At 45.7% G+C, this 15,039-nt stretch overlaps 1 protein-coding gene across 2 annotated transcripts in view; it reads right to left on the reverse strand.

Annotated features, from left to right (window-relative positions):
- CERS6 (ceramide synthase 6) overlaps positions 1-14,785 on the reverse strand; it is a 222,737-nt gene extending 207,952 nt beyond the window's left edge. For both annotated transcript variants that reach the window (XM_050916286.1, XM_050916285.1), the window contains exon 1: positions 14,394-14,785. In XM_050916286.1, coding sequence (XP_050772243.1) covers positions 14,394-14,563 — 170 coding nt within the window. In that variant the 5' untranslated portion in view covers positions 14,564-14,785. The remainder of the gene's footprint in view (positions 1-14,393) is intronic.
- Positions 14,786-15,039: the final 254 nt, after the last annotated feature.

A 15,039-nucleotide genomic window follows, 5' to 3' on the forward strand; every position in this document is an offset into this window, starting at 1 on the left:
TTGGCCTTTGGACTTAATAAAAGAATTTATGGTTAAATTAGTGTTTGGTGGTTTCCTGTATCAATAATTTCAAATATTATTAATAATTCCAACAATAGTTCACTAAAATGTTCATGTCATCAATGGTGGATGGTAGTGTGATCTGTGATGAGAGATTCACCATCAGCATTTTTATCAGTATAAAAGCAGATCAGGTAGGGCCATAAACAGCTTTGACCGCATCACAGAAGCCTTTGGAATCCTGTTGATCAGCAACGGCCTGGAGTTCATCTGCTTTATGATCAAACCACATCTTTTGCATTTGGTGGAATTTGCACTGGAGTGTGCTGCCAGCTGCCGTATATCTTTGAGAAGAATCAAGTCGAGCAGCTGGAAGCGTAGCACTAGTGCAATTCAACCAGCACAAGTAGGCAAATGGCCCTGTAGGCCAGCACAGTAAAACATTGTTCTTCCTGAACTGGTCTACTACAGAGTCAGGAGAAGACCCATTAGTACAAACTAAGATTGTCAGTGTTGTCCTCCAAACTGAGGTGACTAGCATCATCATAATCACTTGCAAGAGTACAGAAGTGATTCCTTTAAAATTACTATTTCCAATATTTAATAAATTCATATGTGACTTCTTACATTCCAAGAATACTGAATATTGAATTTTCACACACCCCAATACCTCAACGTTTGCAATAATGCAAATACTGATATTGTTGCAAGGTTGACTACACACTCACAAAAGTGTAGGGGAAACATCTTTTGGAGAGCAAAACAGCCATAAAATCTGCCTTAACAAGACAGATGGAGAGTACTGTGGTGTAGGCGTAATGCCAACTCTATGCCACCTGCTCCCAGTCCCCTCAACATATAGCACATGCTGGAAATGGAAGGGGACATAGCCAGACCTTCAACTTTATCAATCCACAGCTCCTGGAATGAACCTATAGGCCAGGAGTGAGCAAACTATGGCCCGCGGGCCAGATCTGGCCCCTCATGGCTTTAGATCCAGCCCACAGGATTGCCCCCCGTGGCGCCGCAGGCCCCGCACCGCTCTCCGAAGCGGCCAGCACCACTTCCCTGCAGCCCTGCAGGGGGGGCAGAGGGCTCCATGCATTGCCGTTGCCTCCAGGCACTGCCTCTGCAGCTCCCATTGGCCGAGAACGGGGAACCGCAGCAAATGGGAGCTCTGTGGGAGGTACCTGGAGGCACGGCAAGGGCAGCGCTTGTGGAGCCCTCCATCCCCTCTTCCTCAGGGACCGCAGCACTTCCTGGTGCGGCTTGGGGCCGGGGACAGGGCAGGCATGCAGGGAGCCTGCCCTGGCCCCAGTGCACACAGCTGCCACCCTGGAGCCGCTTTAGGTAAGCAGCGCTGGGCTGGAGCCTGAACCCCTCCTGCCCCCAGCTCTCCAACTCTCTGCCCTAAGCCCCCTGCCTGCACCTTGCACCCCTCCTGCACCCCAAACCCCTTCCCTGAGCCCCTTCATACACTCCGAACCCCTCCTCTGCCCCAATCCCTTGCCCCTTCCTGCACACCGCACCACCTCCCACACCCCGCACTCCCTCCCGCACCCCAACCCCCTGCCCCAGCCCTGCATGCAATTTCCCCACCCAGATGTGGCCCTCGGCCAAAAAAGTTTGCCCACCCCCGCTATAGGCCATAGTACTGCTGCTGTTACTTTGAGTAAGGCTACTGTAAGTGATGCCAGTTCCACAACTGGGGAAATGGAAGGGGGCTGGCCTGCATGAAATTCCCAGACAAACAAACCACAGGGATTGTATCAGAGGGGTAGCCGTGTTAGTCTGGATCTGTAAAAGCAGCAAAGAGTCCTGTGGCACCTTACAGACTAACAGACGTTTGAGCTTTCGTGGGTGACATGCATCTGACGAAGTGGGTATTCACCCACAAAAGCTCAAACGTCTGTTAGTCTATAAGGTGCCACAGGACTCTTTGCTGCTTTTACAGGGATTGTAGTAAACCAAGATCAGGGTTTCATCTACACTATGCAGCTTTTAGAGACATGGCTGTGCTACTACAGCCATGCCACTAAAAGGTGCACAGTATAGCTGCTGGTTGTTGGCAAGAGAAAGCTCTCCTGCCCACAAAAAACTTCTATCCCTAGTGAGCAGCAGGAGAGCGCTCCCGCTGACAAAGCACTGCTCACACCAGCGCTTTTCCTCAACAAAACCTTTGTCTTCTGGGGGCAGGGGTGTGTTTTTAACACCTCTGAATGACAAAAATTTTGTCCTTCACTGGCCAGTGTAGACAAAGCCTAGAGAGAAAACTCCATGTAAAATAAAAATGATCTGAATAAGGAATCTACTCTAACACACCACACAGATGGTTGCTGTCTAGAGGAGCTCCTGCAGTTACAGTGCCACAGGCAAAATCTTACACTTCTTGGGGGCACATCTTGTTGTTCAACTTGTTCTTTTCTCCTTCACCCTTTCAAGGCAACATGTCAGAGTTTCACAGCAGCTATGTCAGAGCCTTTTGTATCCAGGTTGTGTCCGTCCCCTATCCTCTCAGCACTCTTCAGATCACTTTAATGTGCCTGGTACATTATCGTACCAGATACACAAAAAGGTGGGCATCCAGATGTCTCCCAGTTGGGATATTGCAGTCTGTCACTCATGCTTTATCCATTGTACACTTTCCATACTTATTCCCTATCATAATCTCTGCCCTTGAGTAGGGTTTTTCCCCGTGTACCCCTTCTACAGCTATTTCCAAACAAGCATTCCTTCTCTCTCAATCTCTCTCCCACTCACTCTTCCCCCGCCCCTCTGCACACCCCTAAGGCTGTCTACTCTTTGTCCTAGCCTAACAACCAACGCTTTACCATGTTAATTGTCCTGGCTGAAGGTGTCAACCTGAATACAACTTCCTGTCTGGCTTGCACGTTGCATCCAAGTTTAAAGCCCCTTTTCACAGGTCGGTTTAGAATACTGCTGTGAGTTCACCCAGGCAGAAGCTGATTCTGCTATCACTTTCCCCAACCTTCTTACACCACAGCTACAGGACAGCCTCCTGGGATACAAGGAATGACAGTTCTAGGTGAAGTGTGCACAGTTTCACAACTATTTACAAATTAAAGTGAGTCATCAACAGAATGAATGGGAGGGGGAGATACTGAGTCCAATGTTGAGAGTTTCACCCCCATTTCAATCAGGCCTCCATTGTTTCTGCCTGCAGAACAGATCCTACAGTATGTTGGAGCCACACAGGGAAGAGCAAACCATATGCAAAAGGTTGAAGCAACCACTTCTTCACTAGCAGCCTGCTTGCTACTGGAAGGGATGCACAAGTAGCTTGCTACTGAGGATAGACAAGGAGGAGTGCTGCATATCCAAGCACAAGGTCAACTTCTTGGCAATACTAGTACAAAAGTTGAGCATAGAACTATTTTAGTAAGGAGTGTGATTTTTCACCAAAATAGTTATACCAGTCCAACGTCAAGTGTGGATACAGTGATACCAGCATAGAGATGCTTTATATCAGTATAGATTAGATTATTCTCATTCTTGAGAATAAAGCTACATCAGCAAAAAGCACCTTTATACTGGTACAATTGCAGCCCCATGAAGAGATGTTGAACTGCTTTAACTATACTAGTATGAATAAAATGTTACAGCTTTTATGCCGAGACAAGACTTTAGAGTCACCAAAAAATGAATATTAAAAGGTATCATTTGTCACATTAGAAATGGGGGTTAGGCTAGCAAACTGAAAGAAATTGAACTGATTTGACGTTGTCTGGAAGATCTCTTAACATTTTGTTCCTTCCTATCTAAAAGCAAATTTAGAGGATGCTCTGCTTCTATACAGATCTTCAGCATCATTAGCTGCTGTGTAGATAGCAATTATCTGAAGAGTTATAATTTAATGACGTAATATAACTGACATTCCTATGGCTGTGCAAAGGAAAAACATCCTAGTGTGGAAATGTGCTAATGTTATCGAATATGAATCATATTTACACATTTTCTTTCTGAAGAAGAAAAAAATCACAACTGAGTTGAGAATTTGGTCAGCCCTGTTGCTGGGAATGTGTGGAAAGAATTTTCTCTTGATCCAAGCCTATTGTGTTAAGTTTTAAAATTACTAGAAAGCATTATATCTTTTTTCTCTTGTAACCATTTCTGACTTTAATGCCTTATACTTGTATTCACTTAAAACCTCTCTCTCTGTAGTTAAATAAACTTGTTTTATACTTTAATCAAAACTAATCCAGTTGTTGTGTATTTAAACTGAATTGTTTGGTAATGCCAATTAAAGTGAACTGTTGTACAGTGACCCCTTAAAAGGGCAACAGACCTTTAATATCTGAACTGTCCAGGAGAGGGCAGGGCAGTGCACAACATACATTTCTGGGGAAAATCCAGGACTAGGAGTGTGTTGGAGTCACTCTGCAAGTGGTAACCAAGTCTGCTGGAAGCCAGAGCATGGCTAGTGTGTTGACAAGCTGTAGGCTAGGGCTGTAGCTATACGCCGACACTCAGGGTGTGACCTGCAGGCAGTTAGGCTGTTTGTGAGAGGCCCAGATTGCAAGCTACAATAGCAAAGCATTGTGAGGCACCCAAAGTTGCAGGGCAGGTGGTAACACAATCCCTCATCAGTCAGGACTGCACCTCAGAATGTGACAAAGGGATATTGCTGGCTTAAATTTGGCCAAGCATTTAAATTTAATAAAAATAAGACTGCATAAAACGTAAGACAAATAGAGATGCTTCCACACCTCATAGCAAACAAACACACAAACGTTTCCTACTAAAACAGTTGTTTTTAAACAACAGGACATCAGACTGTAGTGGCTGATGCTCAGATACTGCAGCATGATAACCAAAGTGATTATAAACAAAAAGGAAACTAACAATTTATCTCACTGTCCAAAAGAAATTGAAAAGATAAACAGTATAATCAATGAAAAATGAATTAGATTTTTTTTTACATCTATTCACTATTAATACTCGTGGATGGGGGGAGGTTGTTATTTTGTTGGTTTTTTTGTTAGTTCAGTTTGTGAAGAGTTGCCAGTTTTGGTTGGACATGTTCCTGGGGGTTTCATCACATGACATAGTCTTAAATTAAAGATTAATCTTCAATTCCTGGAGACTCCAGGACAGTCCTGGAGGGATGTCAACCCTTTAAAATTGTAAACAAGTTTCTTTACAACATAGGAGTTTTACATTGATGGTGTCCCTTTGAAAAAACGCTATATAAAAGAAAACTAATATCAGATTAAATTTCATCTAGGACTAGGTATGTGTGCCTGAAATCCTATTCAAGTGGTTAAGAGATCAAATAGGTTTTATAAAAGTGAAAAGTTATTTACAATTGGAAAGTTATGTTTAAATCCATATTCATGTCTACTTAGGGGCAATTCAGCTATCCTCACACAAAGTCCAAGTGATCAGGCATTTTGCATGGAACTAAGGGGGAAAGAGGGAATGAAATTTGCACACATTGCTACCTATGAGCTGCGCATAGGACTACAACAGAGCCCTTCTATAGTTGCTATTTCACCAGAGACTGGAATAATGGCTGCTGCCTCATCTCACAGCCTTCCTCTACAGAAATTTTGGGTCACTGGATCCACACTGATAGAACTATGGACCATCCCCCCACACCCAAGTTTTCCTTCTTCAGTTGTCCACCTAGTGTCAGCACACAGCTGCACTGGATGGTGCATGGTGACAAGGAAGAGCATCTGTGTATGCAGAGACTACAGAGACAGATACACATTGCAAGGCTTAAGCGAGTTTCACTCTGAATGTACATCCACATTTAGTAAAAATCAGATATATATTGTAATATAAACCCCACATATGTTCCACTAGGAATGATCGTGTATTACATTAAACACAAAGTCAACCTTACGATTGCATTGTTAGAAAAAAGTCAGGTGCACAAAAGTCATGAAATTCTGTAAGTTAAACAGTTACACTCTGGTTAGTCTCATCTTAAACTAGGCTGGCCCTTGGGCTTAAGTCAGAGCATCTTGAAGGCTGCCTCGCTTACACCCAAACTGTCCATGAACACAAGAAGGCAATGTAACAGCTCCCTTTTCCTTCAGGGAATTCTCTCTATGTCAGGGGTGGGCAAACTACGGGCCGTGGGCCACATCTGGCCCGTAGGACCGTCCTTCCCAGTCCCTGAGCTCCTAGGGCCTCATAAGGCAAAGTGTGCCAATGTTGGAATCCCCTGCCCTCTATCCAATCCCCCCTGCTCCATGCCCTCTTACCGCACTGCCTGGAGCACTGGTGGCTGGCGGCATTACAGCCGTGCCACCACCATGCAACACACAGCACCAGGTCAGGCCGGGCTCTGCAGCTGCGCTGCCCCAGGAGCTCACAGCCCCGCCACCCAGAGCACTGTGCTGGTGGTGGAGTAAGCAAGCTGAGGCTGCAGGGGGGAGAGGGGACAGCAGGGGAGGGGCCAGGAGCTAGCATCCCAGGCCAGGAGCTCAGGGGCTGGGCAGGATGGTCCCGCAGGCCGGATGTGGCCCGCAGACCATAGTTTGCCCACCCTGATGTAGGCCAATAATTTCAAGTTCTGTGAGGGGGGGGGAAGAAAAAATAGAAGTATCCCTAATTACTACAACCCGTTTACCCACATCGCTTAAAATGGCTGGGCCACTTTGCTACCCAAAAAAAAAAAGTATAAACAAAAATCATCCCTTGGCCTTACACCCAAGCATGGCAAGTTTCACCCCAAATGAGCTTTGAGAAAGTTATAAGCAAATGAAAAAATGGAAATCACAGCCCAACTTTAACTATATTTCTTGCTACTGTGAATGCTCATAGCTGGTTACACTTTCTATTAAAGGTAAAACCATACAGTTTTAGCAGCTTAGCAATCAACATGGTGGACTGTCAATAAAATAAAAAATCGAATTAAATGGTTTGTACCAATTAATTTAAAGCTCAGCACTCCTTGTTTGCTGATTTACCAATATCAAGAAGTACAATAGCATCATCACAAGTATTTTAAAAGACATCCATAAACTAATTTTAATACATTTTTAAGAGGCAGATGTAGCCATTTTAAGTTAAAGAAGAAAATCATCATCCGTTCGGCAGCCCTTTTGCCTTGTCCCTCCCAGCTCTCAAATCACTTTGCTAACTGAAAGTAAATTATGCAAACTCTTAATCCATGACATGGATTAGGCAGTTGTGTTGCTCAAAACAAACGAGGCACAAGACCACCCAGGTTTAAATGCAAACAAAGACAAACTTTTATACTAGGGGTCTTACAGGCACCCTCTCTTTAGGTTTCTCCACAACCCACTTTGGCTCCTCCTCTTCCCCTTATGGGTTCCACTTCCTGGTTCTTAAAGGAGCCACACCTCATAAGCAGCCATTCCCAAATACTACATTTTCCCCCTCCAAACACTTTTTTTGGTACAACCATACAACAAGTTATACAATTTAAACCTTCAGAATTTCAGTAATTCCTTTGGATGTTACACTGTAAAGTCCTTCAGCCACTATGGGAGCCCACACAACCAATAAGGTCTATGTATCACTCTTTGGGCGCCAGCAGCCGGTGAAGGTGGGGTTGGAAACAAAATCGGAGCCTCCACCAGAACAGGCAAAACCTCCACTGGGACAGGCAGTACAACTTCAGCTGCTGATGGTGCAGTGGGGATTTCCAGACCCGCTTCACCTGTGATGGTTTCCCATACTTGAACTTAAGTACTGATATGCCAGTGGGACCCATCATGCAATTTGCATGTTACCACTCTGGAGGCCGTGTAACCTGCACTGGAATTGAAAGCTGTGACCTAACCCTCCATGGTCTGCGTACATGTACCGATTGCCCCATTGCCAGGGTCGTTACCCCAGCCCTCCGTTTGTCATTGATGTAACCTTTTGAGGGTGCCTGATACTCCTATACACGGTTGTGAACCTCCCACAGACGTATATTCCTGAGATCCTTAAGAAAGGGGCATGATAAGTCTAATGATAAAGACAACTCTCGCTCCAGTACCAGCAAAGCCTAGCTCCCTAGGGAACAGCCCAGTAATGCTGTAATACTGAATGAAAAGCTTGTGGAAAGGGCAAACCATGAGAAAGATGAGCCTGAAGCCCATTCTTCAATGTAAAATTAAATCTCTCAACACCTGAGTTAGCCTGAGGGTGGTATCTGGGAGTACAGACATGCCAGAGCCCTTAATCTGCCAGGAACTGGGTGAAACAGACAGAAACAAACTGTGGTCCATTATCAGTAATTATTGTGCGGAGATAACCCCACCAAGAGAATCACTCCTCCAGCCAATCACAGACGGCGTGTGCTGCTGCTGCTAGGCTGCTAACTGCTACCTCTGGCCATTTGGAAAAAGATTGTAGGCTACTGTCAGAAACCACAGATTCTGTTTGGCAGGGGTTATTTCTCCACATATGTCTAGTTGTATGAAGTGCCACGACCCAGAAAGCAGCAGGGTCGAGATCAAAGGTACACTGGTTAGCTTATAGGATTCACCACTAAGTAAATATGGTTCACAATTTCAGACCAACTCTTTAATGTGACTATCCTGGCCACAATATGCTGTGCAACACCTCAGTTTCATACATACCACTCCAGCATGGCCTCTGGTACTCTGGGAGCCCCAGAGTAGACTATGATCACCTATGGTGTCAATTCATATCTCACAATAAAGTAAGACACCAGATAATTTGGAACAATTTTTGCCCAACCCTGACAAACATATCTGAGAACTTCTTATAACCCTACATCCTGGGGCAGTGCATCCAACAGTGATTTGGGACTGAAAAGAGAGGGATCAGTCAAGGTGTTATTATCCTCCTCCTGGCTCATAACTCCCCTTACGGTGGATTTGTCAGGTAAAGTCCAGGACAGGCAATCAGCCAACTGATTGAGTTTATCCGGATGGTACCGTGCTAAGAAGCTGTACTGATGTAGGCAATCAGCCCATCTATGAATATGAAGGGATCTGTGCTCTGACCTTGACTGTGTTAACAGTGTGGTTAACGCCTGGTGGTCGGTGCGTAGTGTGAAAGTTCAGCCATATAAATAACGATACCACCTTTCACATGCCCATGGAAGCTAGGGCTTCCCACTCCCCTGCTGAGTATTTCTGCCCAGCTAAGGAAAGTGCTCAGAAGGTGAATGCGACTGCGTATTCCACCCCTTCGTGGATCTGACAGAGTACAGCACCAAGAGCTACAGCAGAGGCATCACACATGACAAAAGTAGGGCCTCATAAGGCAAAGTGTGCCAGTGTTGGAACTGAAGTAATCATTGTTTGAGCTGGCCCACTGCCTGTGAACACTCTGCAGTCCAGTTCCAGACTGCATTACTGTGTAACAGGGCCCATAAGGGTGCCATGCATCTGAGCATAATCTTGCACAAAACAAAGGTAACAGTTAGCCAAGCCAAGAAATGCTAGGCATTCTGACTTGTCCATGGGGTCTGGCAGTCAAACAATAGCATCCACACTGGACCACAATGGGGTGATTCCGCTCACCAACAGATCATGGCTCACAAAATCCATGAATTTCTATGAAAAACCACACTTCTCCCCAGTCAGGGTTAATACCGTATGAAGGGAAGCATCATGGTCAGTACAAGGTGATCCATGAACCAGGATGTCACATCCCCCTAAAAAGGTCGGCCTCTTTGGAAACAGCTGGGGCCTAGAGATAGACCAAAAGGAATCCTTTTAAACCGAAAGGGGGCCGTATGGATGGGAAAAGCTGTGAGGTTCCACGACTAAGGAAAAAATGGTATCTGGAGATATCGCTGGCATAGATCCAATTTAGTGAACATAGCTGAACCTTGACATTGCACTGCCAATTCCTCCATGGTTGGTAGAGTATAGCAGTCAAGTATGACTGCCTTGTTCACTTGGTGAAAATCCACACATAAGCATAGTCACACTTCTTCTTGTTGAAGAAAAGAAAAAAGGTTTGACACCCATGGAGAAGTGTCCTCCTGAAGCAAGCAAGAAATCCCTGTGGCTACAGCATCTTTCAACACCAGGTGAGGTCTGCAAAATGGTTGTATAATTGGGCTGGCCAGTGGATCCACCCATAGATGATCCACAGCCAAGACCAGAGGAGACCTCCAGTCTTCTCTCCAATCATTCTCCCAAAATGGATTTCTATGTTCTGTGAGTCTAACACTTTAGAGCCCAGTACCTGGAAAAAATCCAGCCTGAGAAGGCTGGCCCCAGAATGGACCATGTAAAATGGAAACAATCCTGCTTCTTGTTGATATTACATCACAGGGAGATTCACCATCCCTAGCAAAGCGATTTTTGCATTGGCATATTCGGATAGCATGGACTACACTGGCCGCAAGGTAAAATATCTGTGGTGTGTGGTGTCGTTTATTAGTGTTCCAGTGTCCACCAGCAGCAATATCTTCACACTTGCTAAATGGCAGGGGCAGATTTCAAGATATTCTCAGTCCCGTGTCACCAAGTTGATCCCCTCAGGCATGGAATCTTCCTCCATCTCCTGGTCATCCATATAGGTGATGGCTGGGGGAGAGCAACACCTCTGGCAAAATGGTTAAGTTTTCCACATTGGCAGCACATTTGTCCCTGGGCTGGACACTCCCGGATCTCTGACAGTGACAGGAGTTGCTGCAGCAAGGATCCATGCTGGCACTCTGCTCCTGAGTCCACCAATGATGAGGATGCTGCCCTATAACTCCCACATAGTTACCTGAACCTCTATCAATGCACTGTACCAGGGTGGCTGCAGCAATGGATGGTGTGAATGATGCCCCAGAAGAAGAAGAACCTGGAGGGTTTGGGATCTGGACTGCAAATTCAAATTGACAGCCAATCTCCACCACCCTGTGGAGAGTCAGGGAATTTGGTCGCATCAGGAGGCACTTCCACAACATAGTGACAAAATCCAGTCCTTTAACTGATCCTGAATCATCTCATCAGTTAGGGATGCAAATTTGCATATAACTGCCAGTTCCAGACCAATGTCCTGGGGAGCTGTGCTCTCTGATGAAACTAAATGCACTCGAACATAGCTCTGAGTGCGGGGTGACAGTGTACTGCTAGCGCCCTTACCACTTCCTAATACGATGTGCTGGTCTCCCAAGTTGAAAAGATCTGAAAGTCTCTCGGGTACCTAGCGCGTGGAGTAGGAGTGTGCACTGGCAAGCTTCAAGTGCTGTTTCCAGACCAGCCGCCATCAAGCACACATTGAATGCTGCGATCCATTTGGTACATGGCAAGGGTGAATCCCCTGGTAGCATCAGGTACAGGGCTGGTGCAGTCACAGAAACAGGGAACTGCACAGTAGCTGGAGGCACACTTGGGTCGAACATCCTCATTACCACTGTGATATTCCATAATCTTGAAGACCACTCAAATTTAAATGCAAACAAGAACAAACTTTTATTCCAGGAGTCTTACGGGCACCCCCTCTCTAGGTTTCTCCATGACCCTCTGGGGTCCTCTTCTTCGCCCTCAGGGCTCTACTTCCTGGTTTCTTAAAGAAGCCACACCTCAGAAGTAGCCGTTCTCAAATACTATCTTTCACAAAAATAAATTACTACATAATAATTAATAAAATAATTATTATTAGGTCTTGATCCTGTTCCCACTGAAGTCAATGACAGACCTCCCACTTAGTTCAATGACAGTAGGACCGAGATGAGTGTTGGCTTGTTTTAATGAGTATCTCCATTTTAATATTACAATCGCTCCATACTACATTGATTAATGCCACACTAAGGGCCTAAACCTGCACTCATGAATATCACTGGGAGCTTTGCAATTGGCTTCAAAAAGAGAGTAGCACTGAAACACAAATATATTTTCCAATGCCAGCTAACGACAGCACTGCAGGAAGCTGTTATGTTCCATCTGGCTAACAGCATACATTTCAGGAAGTGGATTATTGGCCCTACCTACAATGAAGGATTATGAAAATTAGTTGCTTTTCTTATCTGAGTAACTATGTATTTATAAAATATAAGATTTTATTAAATTATTTTTGAACTACTTGAGAAAGGAAAAGAACTATGAAAAGCTAATTAAAGGTTGCATTATAACCAACAAAAAAACAAGGCAATTCAAAGCTCAGGCTTAAATTCTCTGATTAGTTAACTTTTCTTCCAACCTGAACTAGCCCTGCTGTGCTTACATATTGCAGCTCATATGGCACCATACCCAACATCATGCTCTTACCTCAAGTCCCTTCAGTACAACAGGGTAACTGTAAGGATGGAGAGGCAAGACCGGAGGCCAGTTCTTGGATGTTACTGAGAGAGTACAGAGTACTTTGTTTTACTTAATTTATTATATTCTTGTTCAACATCTAAATCAAAACTGGAAAGTCTCCGATTTCCAGATACACCTTCACTTGTGACCCAAGTCCATAAAGCAGCACAAAACAATTATTCTAAAGACAACAATCAAACAAAGGCTGTGGCCATTTTTCAACATGAACATTTCTTCCCAGCTGGGTAATGAAAACAGCTGAATATTTCACAAACCACAATTCCAGGCAGCAAATGCTAACACCTTTGCTCAGACTGTGAAAATGAAATGCGTGTGAGAGGTGATGAGAGTTTTGTAGGTCTCAGCTTTCCAGGGTGACCAAATGTTTTATTAACCTTTGAGGATACAGATATTCCGTGTGGAATGTAATAATTGTTACTCTTCATGTGTCCTTTTGAACATCTTGTAATCATTACAGAGGAAGATTCTGCCAAGAATATGTAGGTGTTTGCAAATGGAACCATTCTTTTGTTCTTCACAGATAAAGTGAATATCATCTTTCTTGACGTGGCATACTAATCTACCCAAAAATGAGCACACGTGAGCAACCTGCTTTACTCAATGATCTCTTTATCCACTCAAGGACAGCTATGTTAAACAGAAGTAACTGAATGTCCATAGCAAGTAAATATTTACTTTGGAAGAACATGACCCTTTGATATACAAGTTTTCATATTAGCTTTTAAAAAAAAATCTGTTTAGACTGATGCAATCCAGGACACAGCCTTCAATGAAAACACTGAGTTTCAATTTTATTCTTAATAGCATCAATAGTGCATTACTTTCATCATCTGAATCCTAATTTCAGATTACACTTTGAGTATTATTGCTTAGATTTATGATTTCCTACACTGCTACATCAATAGGAGTGTATGAAATTAGAATAGAAATTAGTAAAATAAAATGTGGCAATTATAGCCCCTTATTTTTAAGCCACTTTACAAGCATGTACTAATTAATCTTGACTAGTGTTCAGCTGTAATATACACATTTAAAACCATAACATGCAGCTATCATAAGGTGCATTGTACAATGGAATACAGAACAAAGCTTCAGCACGGTCAAGGTCTCCAGCAACAGATTACAAGAACCAATCCTGCCACCCAGTGTAATCTATATAAAATGATATAGATAGCATAGATAAAGCTACTGTAAATAGCTCTTTTTTAAATCAAATTGTTCCACTAAGAAAACTCAGTGAGGTTTACACAGAATTTTAGTTCAAAATAGACAAACTCCTCATTAGGTCAGTTTGTTTCCTGGCATGTGGGGGGAAAACACTATGGAACCTGTTTTTTCCCATTAATACTAAGAACCTTTAAAGATTTAATATCAAAGGCTTAAGATGCCAGAATGGGAGAGGTTCAGAGTATGTCATGAATTAACAGACAGTTAACAAAGAGCTCATTGAGAAAATAAAAAACTTGCCATTTGGGCTCAGAAGTTAAAAGCTAAAACTGAGTATTTACTAAACTTGCCAAAGATATTCTATTACATTAATCCCTTCCTAATTTATTCTTTTTCTACAAGCAAATTCCAAGACTTGACACACATTTCACAACATGCACCTAAGAGCTCAGAGTCTCCCATCAGACTGCGACCCGTCCCCATGACAGTTTAGACGCAGGTTAGGGCCAGGACTAGGCAGAAAAGGGGGGTAAAGGGTGGTTTACACTGTCAACACACTTCAGCCTCAGACGATGCCCACCGCCAGCCCTGCACAACCGAGTGGAGGGCTGCTGAACATGCCCGATGAAATTTCGCCTCCTAGTGCCAACGCGGGAGCATGTCGCTGGGCTGCCCACCAGCTAGACAGTCTGCACTGATGGCACGAGCTGGAGGGCCAGGGAGACGAGCGGGCAGAGAGAGGAAATCAACTCCAAAGCGCCTCCACCTTTGGTGTCTGCCCCTGGCCGGGCGAGCCAGGTGAGAGCAGCAGCAGGAGCTCAAGCATCTCCCCGCGGCAAGCTGGATGGGACCCCCTCTCTTCCCTCCCCATGGCCAGCAGCAGCCCCTCCTGCCCCACACGCGCTGCAGCCAGCAGCAGGCAGCCCCCTGCCCGGGGCGAGAGCCGGTAGCCCGGCGCTGAGCGCAGGCGGCGGTGCGGTGGCCCCACTTGCCCAGCGTTACCTTTCGAAGACCAGCCGGATCATGAAGATGCAGAAGGCCAGGGGGAAGGCGAGGTACAGATCCTCAGCCTGGGGGAAGGAGGCTTCCTCCGTGTTCTTCAGATCGGCCCAGGTGACATTGTGCGGCAGCCAGAACCGCTCGTTCCAGAACCAGGCTAGGATCCCTGCCATCTTTGCTTTGTCTCGCTCCAAGCCCCCCTCGCGCTGGTGCTGCCGGGGGGAGAGCGGGGGTGCTGCTCAGGAAGAGGATGCGCGTCTGTGTGCGAGTCCCGCTGCGGAGCAGCCGCTGTGAGCCCTCCCTCGCCTTACTCGGAGCAGCTGCGCTCTGCGCCCAGGCTTCCAGCTCCCCAGCTTGGGCTGCGCGGCGCTGGCCAGGGCCGCCTCGCCTGTCACAAGGCAGTTCGGGCCCCGCGCCCTGATTGGCTCCCGCCCGCGTCAGCCGGCGGCGGGATGCAGCCAAGGTGCTGGGGAGCCCGGCTGCTGCTGCTCCCACGGGGTAGAGAGCGAGAGGGAGCAGCCCCCTCCCTGCTCGGGTTCCTGCGTGGCGGGGCTCGGCAGCATCTCCCCGCCTCGGCTCGTACCCAGTGCGCACAGGCTGGCCCGTGTCCAGCAACCGCAGCCATGCAGCTGCTCCTCCCGCTCACTCG

This window comes from Gopherus flavomarginatus, chromosome 10, assembly GCF_025201925.1.
Source record: "Gopherus flavomarginatus isolate rGopFla2 chromosome 10, rGopFla2.mat.asm, whole genome shotgun sequence".
Lineage (NCBI taxonomy): Eukaryota > Metazoa > Chordata > Testudines > Testudinidae > Gopherus > Gopherus flavomarginatus.